Below are 18,655 nucleotides of genomic sequence, written 5' to 3' on the forward strand. Positions count from 1 at the left end.
GTTCACAGTTTAAGAAGCTTTAACCTGAATTCAACAACAACATTAACAACTCAAATAAACTTAATTTGTGTTGATTCTACATTAACTCTGTGATTTTATCTCAAGAAAAAAAACAATTATCTTTATCACAGAAAACTGTGCAATTAATTAGTTATGTTTAATTGATCAACAGTTCTACTAGAAACATGAGACAACACCTATTTCAAATGTCATTAATCAATTAAATCAAAGTGAATGATTCAAGTTCTGAGTGAAGATCAGTCAGGTTCAGTTGTGGATCAAAGATCTCAGATCTACAACAGTAACAGTCAGTGAACTGACCTCAGAGTCTCCAGTCTACAGTCTGGACTCTTCAGAAAACCACTCAGATCCTTCACTCCTGAATACTGCAGGTCGTTTCCACTCAGGTCCAGTTCTGTCAGGTGGGAGGGGTTGGACTTCAGAGCTGAGACCAGAGAAGAACAGCTGATCTCTGACAACCTGCAGCTCTTCAATCTGAATAAAGAACAAAAGCAGTGAGTTGAGGACAAACAGTCAGAGAGAGAAAACAGCTCATTAACACAGTGTTTCCCATTAGTTAACGAGGCGATGGTGGCCCCGACACAACAGGTGGATTCATGAAGTTTTGGCTTTTTACTCAAGAAAAGTTTGATTCCACTAAACTCACAGTAACTATGAGTGTAGTTCACATCAACTCGGTAAACTTCAGGTTATCTGTTTTAATACTCAGCTGTGAGCTGACAATGAATTTTGATGGTTTCAGGGGACATCTATAGTTCACAGTTTGAGAAGATTTAACCTGAATTAAACAACAGTGTCTAAACTTCAATAAACTTCATTTGTGTTGATTCTACATGAACTCTGTGATTTTATCTCAAGAAAAAACTAAAAACAATTATCACAGAAAATTGTGCAATTAATTAGTTGTTTTTTTTAATTGATCAACAGTCCTACAGGAAACATGAGACAACAACTATTTCAAATGCCATTAATCAATTAAATCAAAGTGAATTATTCAAGTTCTGAGTGAAGATCAATCGGGTTCAGTTGTGGATCAAAGATCTCAGATCTACAACAGTAACAGTCAGTGAACTGACCTCAGAGTCTCCAGTCTACAGTCTGGACTTTTCAGAAAACCACTGAGATGCTTAACTCCTGAATCCTGCAGGTTTTTGTTCTCACTCAGGTCCAGGTGTCTCATGTGGGAGGGGTTGGACTTCAGAGCTGAGACCAGAGAAGAACAGCTGATCTTTGACAAACTGCAGTTCTCCAATCTGAATAAAGAATAAAAGCAGTGAGTTGAGGACAAAGCTCCTTGTTGACAGAGTTCAGTGTCTCATCATCTGTTCAGAGCTGAAGAAGCTTCAGAAATTTAGGCAATTCTGAGTAACAAGAGACAAAATAGGAAAACAGCAAGAACATCGGCATTACAATGAATTTCAGGTCCTGATTAAAGATTCCACTGACGATGCTCAAGATTTCAAAGACCACACCAGATAAAATAAGTAAACTGACCTAAGAGTCTCCAGTCTACAGTTTGGACTCTCCAGTCCAGCACACAGAACCTTCACTGATGAATCCTGCAGGTCGTTGTTACTCAGGTTCAGTTCTGTCAGGTGGGAAGAGTTGGACTTCAGAGCTGAGGCCACAACTTCACAGTGAATCTCTGAGAGTTTACAACCAACAAGTCTGTGAGGAGAGAAAATATGAAAATCTAAATTGTGGTAAAAATACAGTTGCTGCATCTGATGTTAGTCCACATAAAAACTGCTGAAGATGTCTTGCATTTTAAGTCTTTGCTCATTTTGTCTTTGGCCTTCAACGCGGGTTAATATGGGAAACTCAGCTGTGGAACTGTTCATTTGTGCATGTGTGTGGAAATGGAATCTGAATATGTTTGATAATGTGTCTGATATGACTTGTACAGCACTTTGGTCAACAACGGCTATTTTTAAACATGCTATATCCACCTTATTATGAACGTCAAAAACATAAGCCGGTTTTGCTCTTCCGGTGGAATTTTATGTTTACATTTCCATGGTTTCGGTAGTCGTGGTAAATGCATGGATTTTTTTTTTCCAATGAAAATCTGTAAAACGCATGAATCATCACACCAGCTTTTGACAATGGATATCACACAAATTGGCATCTGTGTTAAAGCAACATTGGAGTTTCAGCTCAGTGCTTCCACCATCTGGTTGAGAAGCGCTATCGTCTGGGGGGAAAAACGAAACTTAACGAAAACTAAACTTATCAGCCAGCGCATACAGCGTTTATTCCCATTAATAAACAACAGTATTTCCCACATGTTTGCAAGGAGACTGTGGGATTCGAACCCTGGTCTCCCACACTGCGGGTGACGATGCAAACGATTTTGGCTGGTTTGCGCATTCTTTATGGGTGAGTGAGTGCACCACAGACCTTCCGTTACATTACGATGTGATGATGTGATGAACATCTGAGGCTCAGTGCATCTTCTCTGTGTTTGACATAAAACGTTCAAGACCAGCACAAGTTTAGAATCTTTGTTTTAGATGAGGGAGGAAAAAGCTTCATTGTGTGATTTGATCCAGACTCAGGAAGGAGTTTTGATATTATTATTAATCTTTATTGCAGACACAACAAGCGGTCCATATCAAATATAATTCGCCTGGGTCAACTCAAAGCTGTAGGACAAGTAGCGAATCAAAATTGTGTCCGGAAGAGGAATAAGAAAAAATCCACACAATAACAGTAGTGCCCGGTGCGCTTGCCCCGTGGCCCTAATAAATGAAAACCGTGTTCATCTGAATTTGACAGATCTACTCATTCACTTGACTCAATAATTATATTGATCATGTCTGGACTCACCGAGCCTTCCTGCAGTTCCTCATAACTGGGATCAGTCTCCATCGTCCCTGATCTGATGTCTTGTACTTCTCCAGGTCCAACTCGTCCAGAACCTGCTCTGACATCTGCAGCATGTAGGCCAGAGCTGAACACTGGAACACAGAGAGTTCCTTCTCTGATCTGTTCTCTGACTCCAGGAACTGTTGGATCTCCTGATGAACTGACTGGTCCTTCATCTCCATCAGACAGTGGAAGATGTTGATGCTTCTGTCAGGAGAGATTTCATCATTGACCATCTCCTTCAGGTAGAACATGGCTATCAGGATGGTGTCTTTATGAATGTCTGTCTGACCCAGCAGACCTTCTAACAGCCTCCGGTTGGACTCCAGAGAGAGGCCATGAAGGAAGCGAACAAACAGGTCCAGGTGACCATTTCTACTGCAGAAGGATTTCTGCATGGCTCTCTCCAGGAAATCATTCAAGGATAAATCTCTGTCATGATTTCTAAAACGTTTTTCTGCTGAAGACCAGTCACTGTTAGAATTTTTCTCCTCCTGGTTTTCCAAGAACTTCTTGAGGACCTTTGTGTTCCTGTTGGTGAAACAGTGGAACATGTAGACTGCAGCCAGAAACTCCTGAACACTCAGATGAACGAAGCAGTAGACTGTTTTCTGGAAGATCACACTCTCTCTTTTGAAGATCTCAGTACAGAGTCCTGAGTTCACCAAAGCCTCTGTGACATCCAGACCACACTGCTCCAGGTCTTCTTGGTAGAACATGATGTTTCCTTCCTCCAGCTGTTCAAACGCCAGCCTCCCCAGCTTCAGAAGAACTTCCCTGTCGGTCTCCGTCAGCTCCTGTGGACTCGTCTCATGTCCTTCACCGTACTTGTTCTTCTTCCTCTTTGTCTGGACCAGCAGGAAGTGTGAGAACAGGTCAGTCGTGGTCTTGGGCAGCTCTCCTCTCTGGTCTGTGGTCAACATGTGCTCCAGAACTGTAGCAGTGATCCAGCAGAAGACTGGGACTTGACACATGATGTGGAGGGTCCTGGATGTCTTGATGTGTGAGATGATTCTTCTGGACAGATCTTCATCACTGGACCTCCTCCTGAAGTACTCCTCCATCTGGGCGTCAGTGAATCCTTGGACCTCTGTTACCCTGTCGACACATGTAGGAGGGATCTGATTGGCTGCTGCAGGTCTGGAGGTGATCCAGACCAGAGCCGAGGGAAGCAGATTCCCCTGGATGAGGTTTGTCAGCAGCACGTTGACTGATGAAGTCTGCGTGACGTCAGACACAACCTCCCTGTTGTTGAAGTCCAGTGACAGTCGGCTTTCATCCAGGCCGTCAAAGATGAAGAGAAGTTTACAGACAGCCAGCTGCTCTGCTGTGACCTTCTGTAATGTTGGATGGAAAACATGGAGCAGCCTGAGAAGACTCAACCGCTGATCTCTGATCAGGTTCAGCTCCCTGAACGAAAGCAGAACCAGCAGACTGACATCTTGGTTCTCCAAGCCCTCGGCCCAGTCCAGAGTGAACTTCTGCACTGAGAAGGTTTTTCCAACGCCAGCGACGCCGTTGGTCAGAACCACTCTGATGGGTCTCTGATGGACAGGTGAGACCATAGAGACGTCCTCTCTCTGTTGGACAGGTGAGACCGTAGAGACGTCCTCTCTCTGTTGGGCAGGTGAGACCATAGAGTCGTCTCTCTGTTGGACAGGTGAGACCGTAGAGACGTCCTCTCTCTGTTGGGCAGGTGAGACCATAGAGTCGTCTCTCTGTTGGACAGGTGAGACCGTAGAGACGTCCTCTCTCTGTTGGAGAGGTGAGACCGTAGAGACGTCATCTCTCTGTTGGACAAGTAAGTCTTTAAAGATGTCGTTGCACTTGATTGGAGTGTCCTGGAGGATCTTCTTCTTCTTGGACGTCATCTCCAGCTGTCTCACCTCATGTTGGGTATTAACCTCTTCACTCTGTCCCTCTGTGATGTAGAGCTCAGTGTAGATCCTGTTGAGGAGGGTTTCACTTCCTGTTCCACTTCCTGTTGCCTCAGTTCCTTCAGTCACTCGTTCACATCTGCTCCTCAGACTGATCTTATGTTGATCTAAAACCTCCTGCAGACCACGATCTGCTGAGAGAGAAGAGACAGAGTCAGACTGAAGACAGAGAGTCTGACAATCTGATCAGATCATTTTCATCAGCTACAGAAAAACTACAGACAAAGAAAATGTTTGAACATTGTGTCGTTGATCATCAACATCATCAGGTGTTCAGTCTCACTTTGTACACAGCTGCTCTGATTGGCTGTCTGCAGCTCACCTCTGGTTCTGGGTCTTTGTCCACACTGGGGACAGGATGGGGGTCCTGAAGAACCAGACTGGTCCCAGTCTGAGGTGAAGCACTGTCTACAGAACCAGTGTCCACAGCTGGAGGAGACTGGATCCTTCAGGACGTCCTGACAGAGACCACAGCAGGACAGCTGCTCGTCCACAGAGACATCACTCCTCTTCCTCCTGTCAAGACATTTCTGGATCAACAACATATCAAAGTCACAGCTCCACATCTGTGCTCTGATTGGCTGCCCACTTTAAGAGGGTGGGACTTCAGTAACCAGAGAGGCAGAGAGAGAGAAAGTAGAGGAAGATGAGTGTAGAGAGACGAGCTGAATGAAGACCTGGCTGACTAAATCTTGAGTTGAAAACAAACTCCCTGTTAGTTTAAGTCTCTTCAGTTCGTGAAACTCCGTGTTAGTTTGTGCATCATCATCCTGAAAACGTATGTTATTGTCCGTTACAGTCATGTCGAGTGCAGCAGCTCAACACACTAAACTCTGACACAGAGACAGTTTGGAGGTTTAAGGTTTGTAGCAGCTCTCTTACTGTGACTCTGAGGGTCCAGGTCCAGAACTGAGGTCTGGAGGAAAATCTTTGGACCGGTCACTCTTCATAGACAGACAGATGGATCCTGGAGACTCTGCTCTCAGTTTGTGGTCCTGATCTCTGCAAACACAAAAACCATGTTTATCAAATCAAAATCAAAATTGAGCAATGTACATTTTCTGTTTATTCGTCACTGTCGTCACCGTTTCAAAAAAACATCTCTGGATTTACATTGTTGTTGTTGTTGTTGTTGTGTTCTCACTAAACTCTGATACAGAGACAGTTTGGAGGATTAAGGTTTGTAGCAGCGTCTTACTGTGACTCTGAGGGTCCAGGTCCTGAACTGAGGTTTGGAGGAATAAATTCTTTGGACCGGTCACTCTTCAAAGACAGACAGGTGGATCCTGCTTCCTCCTCCTCTTCCTCCACGTTTGCACTCATATTCAGGACTTCAGTCAGTCTGAGAGAAAAGACACACACACAGCACATCCGTTAATACAACTGCCCCTCCCCCACTCCCTTCCTTCACTAAAAAAGTTCATGCATTTTCAAACTTAAAGCAGAAGTAAGTGGTCCGGTCGTTTTCGCTAATGCTGCGTTCCAGGCAGGCTTTTGAAATCGTAAATTACAGCTTCAAGTCACAACTTACGACTTTGTAGCGTTTCAGGCAACCCACTCGTGTTTTTCCGACCTGTTTTACCTGTGAAAGTCACTATAACGGCCACTCGTAACTTCCGACCGGTGAACTCATACCAGATCGAACTGGTACGACTTCACGGTCGGAAAAATACGAGTTTCCTTGAACGCACCATAACAGTCCTCGTCCCTACGTCGCCACATTCACGGCGTCCCTTGGCTGCACACAAGGGACAAGGGACAAGCTTGGCTGCTTGCTGTCGGAAGATATAACTATTTAAGACTTATATTAACACAAATATATCACTTACTTCTGCTTTAAGTATTGCAACACACACACATACACACAAATAGAACTGTACACACACACTATACAGCTTCTTTTTTCTCTCAGTGTCTCTGTGTGGACTGAAGTTCACTGCGACTCTTCTTTCTTCCACAATCCACAGTGACAAACTGACTCACACAATCTCACACTTAATAATTATTATAATTACGATGTATTGACACTCACCTGCCTCAGACTTCAGTTTCCCTCTTCATGAACCTGACGAAGGTCTCAGGACCGAAACGTTGTTCAGCTCAATAAATCTATGCAAGTGATGACAGTGTGCGGGAGCTTTTTCTTATGCTATAAAATGGTGTCTGAACTGACTGAACACTTTCACTTCCCTCCTTCTGCATTTACAGGAAATTACATAACCGCGAGTGTGTGTTGCTCAGTTACAAGTTTTTTACATCAGTCATTATTTTAAATAACAACTAATGTGCTGACAAGTCAATCAAATTGATGATTTACCCAAACATTACATCAACAATGTTGACAATTATTGTGATAAGAGAGAAGGGTAGTCACTTGATTCAGGTAGAATGGCGCCATCTCCTGGGCAGCTCTTGGTATTACAGCTGTATTAGCAGATGAAATCTAACATTGGTTCGAGGTAGAAATAAAGAATAATGGAGGTGGGTTTGTGTGTGGCTGTGATCCTACGTAAATAGAAATAAACACATTATCAAACATTAAACACAGCTACAGGAACAGCATCTTAAAACATGATAATCACTATAGATCAACTCCTGATGGAATAAATAATTGTGAGGTGAACAGAGCCCTCTGACGGCCAAACATCATAAATACTGTAGTCCCTTTGTAACACACAACCTTGTAGGCAAGTTACAGAAAATTGTAACACTTATGAGGGATTTCACAATACCAGGACTTGTGGATTAGTGTATCAGATGTAGTTCTACACTGCAGGAGCACCGTGGAATGTGAAAATGAGACTCAGGAGGCAAAGGTTCAAATGTCAAAGTAATGCCGGCTGTAGTTAGAAAAATAATGAATTGAATAGAATAGAATAAACAGTTAAATAAAACAAATAGATATATAAATAAATAAGTTGAAACAAGACAAACAAAACTCTCTGACAAAACGAAACAATTAAAGTCCTGGTATGGAGCTTTTAACTGGATACGCAAAAGTCTCTGGTTCCTGCTGATGTGTCTCTGTTACCTACAACAGCAAATGAGCCCATCAGTGTGAAGATACGCTATTTCTAAGTAGTCTAATTCTATTCCTCTGGAAGGCATGGTCGGGTCGGACCACTGACGAAACGATACGAATAGATACATTACCTAGCTTCATTATTTAACCTATTTATTGCACTCACCGCACTTTCTTTCTTTCTCTTCTTTTGGTGTATGTTTGCCATCGTTATAGTTGTATATTCTGGTGTGTACAAGGCAGTTGTTTCTTCTTCTTGTTTCTTCTACTTGCCCAAGACAAATTTCCCTTGCAGGACAAATAAAGGTAATTTGATTTTGATTTGATTTGACACCAGAGAGTGTAGCAGGACCTGTCCAGTGACCACGGGATATCTGGGGTTCACTTCACTCTAGAAGTGGGTGGCTCACCATTGCTTCACTTCACTGGAAGGTCCAAACAAAAAAACACAAAACAAAAACCAAAAGAACAAAAAACCTGACCTGTTCAACAGACAGGGTCAGAGAAATATCATCAGTTATTATTTAGTAATACAGTTCATCTTATTCACAGTTACCATGGCAACGAAACAACATGCAATACTGCACTGGTTAAACTGTTTCTTGTAAATAACCCTTCTTTAACAGCTATATTCAGTATAATACAATCATGAACTACCGTAATTTAACAGCTTTAACGGCTGGCAGTAACGGCTAAAAACAACAGTTGTTACCACATCTGCCGTATCATTAACTCACTTTCTGTTGCTTTTTTTTTTTTCCAGCAAACCCTCACTGACAGCTCGTTTGCCTTCAGTAGACTCCGTTTTCACTGAATTTATCTCGTTTTCTTCCTTTCTTTCTCACTTGGCTCACTTTTCAAAACTCTGCTCCAACTTGATGCTCTAGTCTGCGTAGACAACACTCAAAGCAAACCGGTGGGCGGGGCTAAACTGTGTTTACAGTCCTCTGATTGGCCGATCTGACCTGATGCATTCAGGGGACAGAAATACATGGGGAAAATTGAGATTGGACGAGACCGTATGCAGTTTTCTTATTAAACTAAACAATTAATAATACATTAATTTCCTTTTATTTTATTTTCTAATTTATTTATGTAGCCCAATATATTAAAGGGGTTACATAATGGAGGTGGGTTTATGTGTGGGTGTGGTCCTAAGGAAGAGACAATAAACACATTATCAAACACAGCTGAGTCGTCATTAATGTGATTGACAGGTGTAAAGCTCCGGCCAATCACATCGCAGTCTGAGGTGAGGGGGCGGGAGATAGGGTGCTGTGTGTCCGGTGAGCAGAGAGCGGGAAGAAGAGGGGAGACACGAGTTATCACGGCAGAGTCAGAGTCAATGTTGAAGTGTTTAGGAGTCCCAAAGCTCTTATTTTTATGGTGAACGTCCGGTTACCTGTTATGAAGAACTTTTGTGACCTACTGAGAGGTAACTATGAGCATGTGAGTGTTTTGAAAACTCTGTACAGTGTAAAAAAAATGGCCTGCTACTGCCGTTAGCTTTAGCCTAGCGTTGTGTTTGATTAGCTCGCTCTCTGCTCTGTTTAAATGTGTCCAGCTAATTGAAGCTAATGCTAAATCGGCCTGAAACAGCCCGGGGACTTTAGCCTGTGTATCTGATTCAGGAGTGAAAGACGAACATTTGAGAGAGAAGCTCCAGTGATCTACGTAGGATCTGCGTCCTGTCGGTGACCTTCTCATTCCCCTTTCACCCCACAAACCGTCGGGAGCCGTGAGTACATAATTTACATGTGCATTATATTTGCTGCTTATTAAAAGTGAAGTGGCCATTTTGTTATTTCTGCCCCAACGCAGCCAAGCTATGACACAGTGTGGCCTGCAACAGGAGTTTTGGGGTGAATTTTAGAAACTGTTGTGTGGACCAGGTGTGTGTGGGGGGGTCCATTATGTTATTTACTTTTCACCTGCTTCATTTTATATGATGTGTTAAAGCAGAAGTAAGTGATATATTTGTGTTAATATAAGACTTAAATAGTTATATATTCCGACAGCAATCACTTACATAGAGTGATTGGACTGAAACACGGGTCTGTCAGTCACTCTGCTCTGCTCTGAGCCCAGGAGAAAACATTTATCGTATCCTACAGTTTTTATCCAATGAGGAGAGAGAACGGCATGCAGGGCTGTGTGTGCAGCCAAGGGACGCCGTGAATGTGGCGACGTAGGGACGAGGACTGTTATGGTGCGTTCAAGGAAACTCGTATTTTTCCGACCGTGAAGTCGTACCAGTTCAATCTGGTACGAGTTCACCGGTCGGAAGTTACGAGTGGCCGTTATAGTGACTTTCACCGGTAAAACAGGTCGGAAAAACACGAGTGGGTTGCCTGGAACGCTACTAAGTTGTGACTTGAAGCTGTAATTTACGATTTCAAAAGCCTGCCTGGAACGCAGCATTAGCGAAAACGACCGGACCACTTACTTCTGCTTTAAATATAAGTGACGAAATAATATTTTAAATGGGTACCATTTCTGTTAAATGTCACTCACTGTTAAATGTTCTCACTGAACCCAAGTGATTTATTTAATTGCCTTTTATTTATTTTGAACATATAGAAACTATATACATCTAAAAAACAAATGCATGCTGTCAGTAGGTGGCGGTGTTGCAACTGTTTTGCCATAATTTACGTAATATGGACACATCTACTCTGTATACATAGACATACTCACATACACACTCTCATTTAAACATACATAAGAACACACACAGATAAATACTCACATTGTATACGTGCATTTACACACACACACACACACACACACACACACACATTCATATACATACATGTATATACTTACTAGGAATGGGACGGTTTATGAGAACACAGTTTGGACGGTTGAATTTATCCAGGGTGAACCCCGTCCTCTCTCTCTCTGTCTGATGGGATTGACTCTGGGTTATCTCAGAGTAAATAAAAACTGAATAAAATAATAAAGACTAAAACCACAGTCTCAGATCTGTGTAACTTTTATTCTGTGTGTAATAATAAAAGGAACATACAGTATATTAGATTGGCTCCTATTTGTTGACGTAATGTTGTAGTGATGTTCACAGATTAAATGAACTACAGACATTTTGCCTGGGTTTTCCAGTTTTACCATAAACATTGTGAACAAACTAACAAGAAGCGATTGTGCTAAAACACAAAATCTAAAATCTGTCTTTGACAACGTTCTAGCACATCAACATTTGATTATTATTTGTATTCGTAGCTTATTGAAACTGACATAGAAAAAGCCTTGTAATTACATATTCTGTTTTTGTAATTGTTTTATTAGTTGTCAAAAGTATTTCCATATAAAATGCACAAAATATATGAATGACTACAATTCAGTCAACACTTTCCTGTATACAAAAGTGCATAATCATCAAAAACGTTAATGTAATACCACCCCACCTACAAGTAATGTATATACAGTATATATAGAAGATGGTGAACATATTAATTGGGTCAACTAAAATTGGGAAAAACAAAACCAGAAGTACAACCTAACTAACCCTGTGAACCAATATCAGTTGTATGACACGGTGGATATGGACAAAGTGTGTATCAAGTCAAAGATGGTTTTCCATTGTTGGTCCAGTGTTTCCCACAGGATTTTGGGAGATCGTGGCGTGCTTGAGCAAGGCGGCTTAACACTGTACAATTACAGCAAATTACCGCGATTGAGCATTTATTAGCAGCCCAGCGCGATGTGTCGATGTGCTCACGCCCCCTGTGGCGGCCTGCCATAGTCTCGTTAATTAATGGGAAACACTGATTGGTCTGTTAAAACTGTTCCCAGGTCAGTCCCATGCTCACACTGTTGAGAGCAGCACAAACACAAAGTGTCTCCTGAAGTGGAGCTGCGGAGGAGAGTCACGTGGTTCAGATGAACCCTGATGAGGCGGCTGTGACTCAGGAGGTAGAGCGGGTCGTCCATTAACTGGAAGGTTCGTGGTTCGATTCCCAACTCCCTCAGTCTGCATGTCGAAGTGTCCTTGGGCAAGACACTGAACCCACACATTCCCTTAGATGTATCATTGGCTGTATGAATGTGTTTGAATGATTAGCCCCCCAAGCCTGTCTGCGCACAGAGTTTATGAGTGAGTCTAAGTGAGTCTAGTCCAAGTGACTAGAAAAGCGTGATATAAGTGCAAATTTACCATCATTTAGCTGACAGCCCAGTGCTCAAGGTCCCCTAAATCTGATTCACTGATGTTGCAGCTCTTCCCATCAAACATATTAGACCATGGCTTACACCTGTTGGAGGAGAAGAAGAAGAAGAAGAAGAAGAAGAAGAAGAAGAGTCAATAAGTCAGTCAGTGATGCAACACTGACTTCAGATCAGATGTGCAGCAGCTGTGCAGTGAAGCCTGCTTCCTCTCTGCTCTGATGTTAACATGTTGGAGTAGACACACTAAGACCTGAATGTGTCCAAACTAGGGGTGCAACGGTACAGGTAGCCCACGGTACGATACGTACCTCGGTTTTTGGCCACGGTTCTCGGTACGGTTTCGGTATGTGTTTTGTGCAGAGAACTTTTTTTTTCTCCCAAAATAATGTTTAAAATTTATATTATTTCTAATATTAGGCTACTACTATTTATAGTATTTCCTTGTAGAGCTCCCCTCTCTCACACACACACACACACACACACTAGGGCTGTCAATCTTCCCCCCAAATCAGGTTTGAATTTCTAACCCATCTTATGCTAAATATTCGACTAACATTCGAATTTTTAATATGTTTTTTTTAACCTCATTATAGAGGGGGGGGGGGGCAGCGATGACGGTGGCAACAACGACACAGCAGAACGCAGAACAATCCTGCATTGGAGCTGTCCATGGTTACTTAACCCAAAGTCTCTTGAAGTGTTAAACAAAGAGAACTATGGACTGTGGAAGTTTGAATAGCAAAAATACATAAGTTATCTTGACGTGAACCATATGTTGCGGTATATATAAAAAAAATAAATAAAAAAAAAGGATCGTTGATTCGGGGGAAACCCGGCTTCACAGGCGGGGGCAGCGCCGCCCCCCCCACCCCGTGGGGGCTGCGGGGTTAGGGCACAGAGCAGTGGTGCAACAGATCACAGCTGATCCGTGATCGGCACACAAGTGGTCCGCGGATCTATCAATTTAAAAAAAAAAAAAGGTGTGCGTGTAGTGTGGGGACACATACGCGCACCGTGGCGGCCAAATGAACGGGCAATTAAAAAAACTCTGCTCGTATATTTGAAGCTGCAGCTTTACCTTGTGCACAACAACAACTGCATTGTGTTTTATCAACATGTGTACTACTCCAAACGTCGCGACGCACTACGTTAATTTGCCTCGTTAAAAACGTTCGAACGTCAGTTTCCACCTTCGAATGTTCTCATTTTGACTAACATTCGAATTGTATTCGAATAGCGAAGTTCGTTCTGACAGCCCTAACACACACACACACACACACACACACACACCTGGGGTCCATTTCAGGCTCAACAAACTCTGAGTCAAATGCCGAGCTCAGGGTTGATTGAGCCTGAGCTGGAAAACTCAGAGTGTTCGGTTTCAGAACAGTATGTTGAGCCTGAGGGAGGCGCGTTCACCGTGAGCACAAGAAGCCATCATCAGCCTGCCAGGGAGCAGGTTTGCTGCGCAGCACATGTTGCCGTAGCGACTGACTCAGCATTACGCTGATCCTGCTCTCTGAAACGGAAAACTCTGAGTTTCCCTCATCTCAGGCAGACCCCTGAACTGTCTGTGAACAGCCCCTAGCTCGTTGCATCCCCCTAGCTCCTCCCTCTGCACACTCCTTTAGTCTTTCATACGGTGCACACTTTGAAGCCACTTTCAAACAGAGATCGGGCTATATTGCCGTCATGGAAGACCGTCACTATGCTGGCAACCACAGTCTCTCACTGGGAAAGAAGATGTTTATTGTGTATTGTGTTTTTTTAAACAGCCTTTCACTACCTCTCATCCCTGTCAGTCAACTCCTCCTGCTGGACATCGTCTTTCTATCGCGCGCGGGCACGCGACCACACACATGCAGTGTGCATGGACAGAGTTGTGCTGGAACTCTAATAAAAGCTAAATGTGCTAAATCTCGCTAATAACTAATTAATTTTCCCCGCGATCGCAATCAGTGACTGCTCGTGCTGCCGCCTGTTTGTTTTCTTTTCTTTTTTCCCCCTCTTCTGTGTGTGTGAGCTGCTGCACTTTCAGTTGCAGGGGGGGAGTCACTAGGTGCGTTCGAGATGAGCCAGGCGTGCGCAGAATCGATCGCCGGTGACCAGCGCACAATCCATGCCAGTTAGATTTGTGTCCGACTTGATCCCGACTTGCTCTGACGTCATGCACGCGCCTGCAACGATAACCTCACGAGATCAAGGCGGCCGCAGCTTTTAGAGCCAGGCGCCGCAGTTGCTCTCCACCGACTGCAACCGCCTGCAAGCCTCAGGGCATGATGGGAAACGCACCAGATCATGAGCTGATTGGCTCTTAGTTAGGACTGCAAACACTACGTGTTGTTGTATAATGCTAGATTATATGAATCTCATGTTGTAGGCCTATACTGCTTAAAAAATATTCACACTGAATCAAACTTATATCCTGAGAAATATATTGGTTATTTATTGGACAATTGCAGTACAGCATAAGAAATATATACTTTGGTGACTTCCTGTTTGTATTGACGGCGGCTGGAAACTGTCCGACTTGACTGCAGCTTTCTGTCACCGCCCCCTGCTGCTGCCGCCTGCTCTCGCCGACCGTCCAGGCGAGGCGCAGTTCATCTCGAACGAGCCTACTGTGAGTGTGTGGAGGCTCAACAGTGACATCAACTCGCGGGGGCGGGCTTTCGCCTTAAACGGCCAGGCACACACATACACGGCACAGCTGCCTGTAAAGCAGTAAGAGCTGATGGAAGCTGAATCTGAAATACCGCGGTCCAAGAGCGCATTGCACCATGCAGGCCGTACCGAACGGTTCGGTATTTTATCGAGAACCGTTGCATCCCTAGTCCAAACCAAACCTCTGGACAGATGTTAAAGGTCCTACTTGTCTGGACACAGGTCGTTCAATCACAGGCCACAGCTCCGAATGTGAACCTCTGACTGGTTCAAGTGGTCACTGACACTCAGGAGTTAGTCTCCCGTTGACATCAGCTATGTGACTGTAGGGAAAGTTGGATCAGAGTTTTATAGAAACTCTGGTCCAAATATGTTGAAACTGTTGGATGAATATTTGAACTTGTCCAGACACAGAGAACCTACATGCTCCCTATCTACATCCTACACATGTGTTTCATTCACCAAACTGTCTCCATCTTTTCAAAACTTATGATTTTTAGACTGGTGTGCTTAATTTTTATTTGTGAAAAACTGTGTATCATCATCATCATCATCATCATCATCGTTAGAAGTATTATTATTATTTTTATACAGCACTGCTGAGATCAGCACAGATTGACTCTGCCCCAACACTGACCTCACAGTCTCCAGTCTACAGTCTGGACTCTCCACAAGATCATAAAGATCCTTCAGGTCTGAATCCTGCAGGTTGTTGTTACTCAGGTCCAGTTCTCTCAGGTGGGAGGGGTTGGACTTCAGAGCTGAGCCCAGAGAAGAACAGCTGATCTCTGACAAACTGCAGCTCCTCAATCTGAATAAAGAATAAAAAAAGTGAGTTGAGGACAAAGTTCAAGTAACCATCAGTTAACCATCACAAATACTCCCTTTAAATAAACGTTATGTGTTGATTCTACAACAAGAAAAATACAACATTAATCTCAACCACATCGAATTAATTAGTTATTATTATTATTGATCAACAGACCTACTGGAAACAACTATTTAAAAATGTCTTTCATTCATTCAATGAACGGACCTCAGAGTCTCCAGTCTACAGTCTGGACTCTCCAGAAAACCACTCAGATCCTTCACTCCTGAATCCTTCAGGTTCCAGTTTCCACTCAGGTCCAGTTCTCTCAGGTGGGAGGGGTTGGACTTCAGAACTGAGACCAGAGAAGAACAGCTGATCTCTGACAAACTGCAGCTCTTCAATCTGAATAAAGAATAAAAGCAGTGAGTTTAGGACAAAGTTCCCTGTTGACAGCGTTCTCATGTCCTATAGATGCTTATCAGTCACGTGACGTTCTTGTTGTGAGCGCCATATTGGGTACCAACTGGGGACTGAGGCACAGCTATGATCATTAGACTGTATGGGCTTTGATGAAGGATGTCTTAGTCTTTATTTCTCCATAACCATAGACTAACTCTACATTATCCCGCTTATTACACGGCTTAAGAGTGAAATTATTAATTTCAGATGTAATGTTGATCAAAATACAACTTTTATCGATTTATAAATTGCATAATTTAGCAAATCTGCAAGTCCAGTCACTTCTCTGCTGGTTTCCTCACCGGCCTTGGTCGTGTGCATTTGTTTTCAATGAAGCCTTTAATAATCAATCAGCGGATCGATAGATTATCATATACATGTTACAATGTATGTATTTGTGTAGTCGTATCTGCCATAAACGAGATTACGGTCAGAGACGTAAGGACTTTGTTACGGTCGCGGACTCGCGGTGCCACAGACGCTCTGACAGAGACAAGAGGAGAGCTGTGTTTCCACTCTCTCTGTAACAAGTTACTAGTCATTTATCTAACATCACTATTAGTCCGAAGCTGTTTAATGACGGTAAAAATGAAACAGAAAGTAAATATCCTCCATAGTTTCTCTCATCTGTGCTGCGCTGATCAGAGCGGCGTCCCTAGCAACGGTATATTTTACTTAGCAACGATCTGTTAAACAGTAATAACAGACTGTAAAATGCAAAATCAGGATGTAAATAAATATCAGAAATATCAATAAATTATCGGAATACGACATTGAATAGAGCCATGTAATAAAAAAAGGTTTATCCACTCTTTTTGTGAGATTTGATGTCACAGCCCATAGACTGCCTTTGGAAGTCGGTACCCAAGATGGCGCTGTGACCGGCTGCGACCACTGTGTGACGTCACGAAATGTTTTAAGACTGAATTCAGCAGAGTCAACATATGTTCCTCTGTCCACAATAGTACAATAGTAGCAACAGTGAAACGATCTTCATTATGGTGTTGTGATCACTTTCAAAAATTCTGCCGTTCCTCTCGTTTGGCTGCACTTTGTATAAAAAGAGTTGAAAACGTCAGAGCGCAGATCCGCTGATCCAGAGCACAGTGGAAGTGGCTGCTCAGCTGCAGCAGCGTGTGTGCTTTATAATGGCAAAATAAAATTGACGATCATCCTCTCAATCGATGATAGAGGATCTGGTTGCTGATCAACACAAGCCTAGTCACAGACATTCGATAGAGCATTTCAATCATATCAGTTAACAGTAGGGATGTGAACGGGTACTAAAATATGTACACATGTAAACTGTGCAATTCTTTCCGTTTAAACATGTACACGGTTCAGGACTGCTAGAGGTCGTTATAGCCTTATTTTTGTTTAGTCTGATGTCAACATGTGAGCCAAACTAGAGACTGGCTCTGACATTCAGAGCACTGGGGAGAAATCACATTGCGTCAACACCCCCCGTGGGCCTTCACGATAATTTAACAGTCGGATTCCCCTGGTCTGCACCAGCTGAAGCTCTGCATCCACAGCCGGTGGAAGCATACATGATGGATCCGTATCCAGTGGAATAGTCAGCTGCTCTCTCAACTGTACTATCTAATAAAGGCATGAAAAAGCCAGAAAAAAGTCTGCTTCCAGCTCTCTTACACTGTTGACTACCTGGTCTACGAAATTAGAGCCCATAGACCTGGGTTTTGTTATCATTACAGAAAACTGTGCAATTAAATAATTATTGCTTTAACTGATCAACAGTCCTACTGGAAACATGAGACAACAGCTATTTAAAATATCATTCATTCATTAAATCAAAGTGAATGATTCAAGTTCTGAGTGAAGATCAATCAGGTTCAGGTGTGGATCAGACGTCTCAGATCTACAACAGTAACGGCCTGGACGCACTGCCCGTGGAACGGAAGCACAGCGCCCTGGAGCGGGGGCAGTTTCCAATCGGCACTTCCCGCGTTGTGGAGCAGCACGTCCACGGAGGCTCGTGCGCTGCAGCGCTTCAGTTCGCCGTCTATTCTACTTTTCATGCGAGCATGCGTCAAGCTGGATAGAACAGATCGTACCAGACAGGAAGTCGGGCCCAGAAAAAGCGAGAGAATCTGGCCAATTTTCAAGATAAAATAAATGATGATTAATGAAGGTGTTGCTTGTCTGTCTATAAATATTTGTCAGTTGGGTCTACACACGAGAGATGAACACACACACAGAGCGACAGAGATTCATACATCTATACAGAAAGAAAGATGGAGGGAGGGAGTACAGACAGGTACAGACGAGCAGAGTTGATGTTTGACCAGCACAGAGAGAGCAGAAGAAGTACGCTCCCTATGCGACCGGCTAAGCACCTGCGAGGACGGGAAATGACGTGGACAGTGCGCCTGGGCTGAAAGTCAGTGAACTGACCTCAGAGTCTTCAGTCTACAGTCTGGACTCTCCAGAAAACCACTCAGATCCTTCACTCCTGAATCCTTCCACTTGTTTCCACTCAGGTCCAGGTGTCTCAGGTGGGAGGGGTTGGACTTCAGAGCTGAGCCCAGAGAAGACCAGCTGATCTTTGACAAACTGCAGCCCTTCAATCTGAATAAAGAATAAAAGCAGTGAGTTGAGGACAAAGCTCCTTGTTGACAGCGTTCAGTGTCTCATCATCTGTTCAGAGCTGAAGAAGCTTCAGAAAGA

At 43.3% G+C, this 18,655-nt stretch overlaps 1 protein-coding gene across 1 annotated transcript in view; it reads right to left on the reverse strand.

Annotated features, from left to right (window-relative positions):
- Window positions 1–3,366: 3,366 nt before the first annotated feature.
- Window positions 3,367–18,655, reverse strand: part of LOC146973023 (uncharacterized) — a 40,828-nt gene continuing 25,539 nt past the window's right edge. The window contains exons 6-9 of the mRNA XM_085799133.1: window positions 5,709–5,828; window positions 5,149–5,342; window positions 4,524–4,957; window positions 3,367–3,420 (exon numbers count right to left, since the gene is read on the reverse strand). Of these exons, the coding sequence (XP_085655259.1) occupies window positions 3,367–3,420; window positions 4,524–4,957; window positions 5,149–5,342; window positions 5,709–5,828 (802 nt within the window). The remainder of the gene's footprint in view (window positions 3,421–4,523; window positions 4,958–5,148; window positions 5,343–5,708; window positions 5,829–18,655) is intronic.

The sequence above is a fragment of the Trachurus japonicus genome, chromosome 15 (assembly GCF_045865225.1).
Source record: "Trachurus japonicus isolate A0001 chromosome 15, Traja_1.0".
NCBI classification, from domain to species: Eukaryota; Metazoa; Chordata; class Actinopteri; order Carangiformes; family Carangidae; genus Trachurus; species Trachurus japonicus.